This window comes from Myotis davidii, unplaced genomic scaffold (assembly GCF_000327345.1).
Source record: "Myotis davidii unplaced genomic scaffold, ASM32734v1 scaffold685, whole genome shotgun sequence".
Lineage (NCBI taxonomy): Eukaryota > Metazoa > Chordata > Mammalia > Chiroptera > Vespertilionidae > Myotis > Myotis davidii.
The window spans coordinates 1,031,710-1,033,230 of NW_006295823.1; the positions used below are offsets into that span (position 1 = coordinate 1,031,710).

The 1,521-nt window shown below is 61.9% G+C and overlaps 1 protein-coding gene across 1 annotated transcript in view; it reads right to left on the minus strand.

Annotated features, from left to right (window-relative positions):
- Positions 1 to 1,521, minus strand: part of KIF14 (kinesin family member 14) — a 30,227-nt gene that overhangs the window by 3,442 nt on the left and 25,264 nt on the right. Inside the window, exon 21 of the mRNA XM_015568445.1 lies at positions 781 to 903. Coding sequence (XP_015423931.1) covers positions 781 to 903 — 123 coding nt within the window. The remainder of the gene's footprint in view (positions 1 to 780; positions 904 to 1,521) is intronic.

The window sequence follows — 1,521 nt, forward strand, 5'->3', positions numbered from 1 at the left end:
GGTCAGAGCGGGGTCGGAGCACCGGGGGACGGCCAGCGAGTACTGAGAGGGACCCCAGGGGTGAGCACAGGCCCCGGGTCACCCCAGCCCCCTCAGGTACCCCCGAGACGGCACGGGTCAGGCTCTGAAGTCAGGGCCGAGGGGGAGGAGGCGGATTTCGGGAAGTTGCTTCTGTGTCTCGTGTGAGATAATCCACGTGACCCCGGCAAACGCCTCGCTCAGGACAGCAATCGATGCACCCACACGGGGCCGCCTGCGCTCGTAAGTGGAAAAGCAGAGACGGAAGCAAAGGGGAGGAGCCAGAAAGTGACCAGCAGGTGTCGCTGCCGCTCCACCGGCCGAGGGTCCACCCGTGGGATTCCGCCCGGACCTGCCCAGCGGCACACGCACACCACAGGGACGCCTGCTCCCAGCAGCCTTTCCACAGAACACAGTCGAACACATTCAAACACATGGGTGTGTAACCATCTAATTCATGGAGTCACACACGCACACGCACACACACGCACAAGTCAATGCGGCCCGGCCGGCGTGGCTCAGGGTTTGAGTGTCGACCTATGAACCAGGAGGTCAGGGTTCGATTCCGGGTCAGGGCACAGGCCCAGGTTGCGGGCTCGATCCCCAGTGCAGGGCGTGCAGGAGGCAGCCGGTCCGTGACTCTCTCTCGTCATGGATGTTTCCTCTCTCCCTCTCCCTTCCTCTCTGACATCAATAAAAATATATTTTTCAAAAACCAACTTGAGCCACCGTCTGGGACCCTAGAACCTTTCCTCCCGTTACCTCGCTCTGGGGGTGCTGCCCTGAGAGCTCGCGCCGCAGCTCCTCCGCCTGCTCGAGTCCGGAGTCGACCAGCAGCCTCACCCCCGCACCGACTCCGTCCCACAGGGCGCCCACGAGGTCCTCCTGGAAAAGCGCTGAGGCGTTAACTGGAAACCCAGGTTTTAGATTTTTAAAAATAACTAAGTAACTATTGTCATATCTGCTGCTACTGCAGGAGAACATTCCGAGTTCATCCCACTCAACTGAAGCTGGACCCCAACTGGCAGCCCATCGGGGAGCAAGCGGGCAGGTGGGTCACCAGGCATCAGATACCAGCTGGGGACACAATGTTGTCCGAGCAGAGGGACCCCGATTCTGTGTCCATAGCCAGAGGGACCCCGATACTGTGTCCACAGCCAGAGGGACCCCGATTCTGTGTCCACAGCCAGAGGGACCCCGATACTGTGTCCACAGCCAGAGGGACCCTGATACTGTGTCCACAGCCAGAGGGGCCCCGATACTGTGTGTCCACAGCCGGGGGCCTGGGCCAGCAGACACAGACGCCCTAGAACCAGAGTCCCTCCCTGCTGACCGGCTGCGCGGCCCTCACGGTAACCGCCGTCCCCAACGAAAGGACCGAGAGGGGCAGGGAGGACTCAGCCTGCGGGTGGCACGGGCACCAGCGTAGACGGAAACCCCCCGAGCTCTCCTCCCACACGACTCGGCACAGGCCGTTCTGCTGTGAGAGCCGTCAGCTCAGCC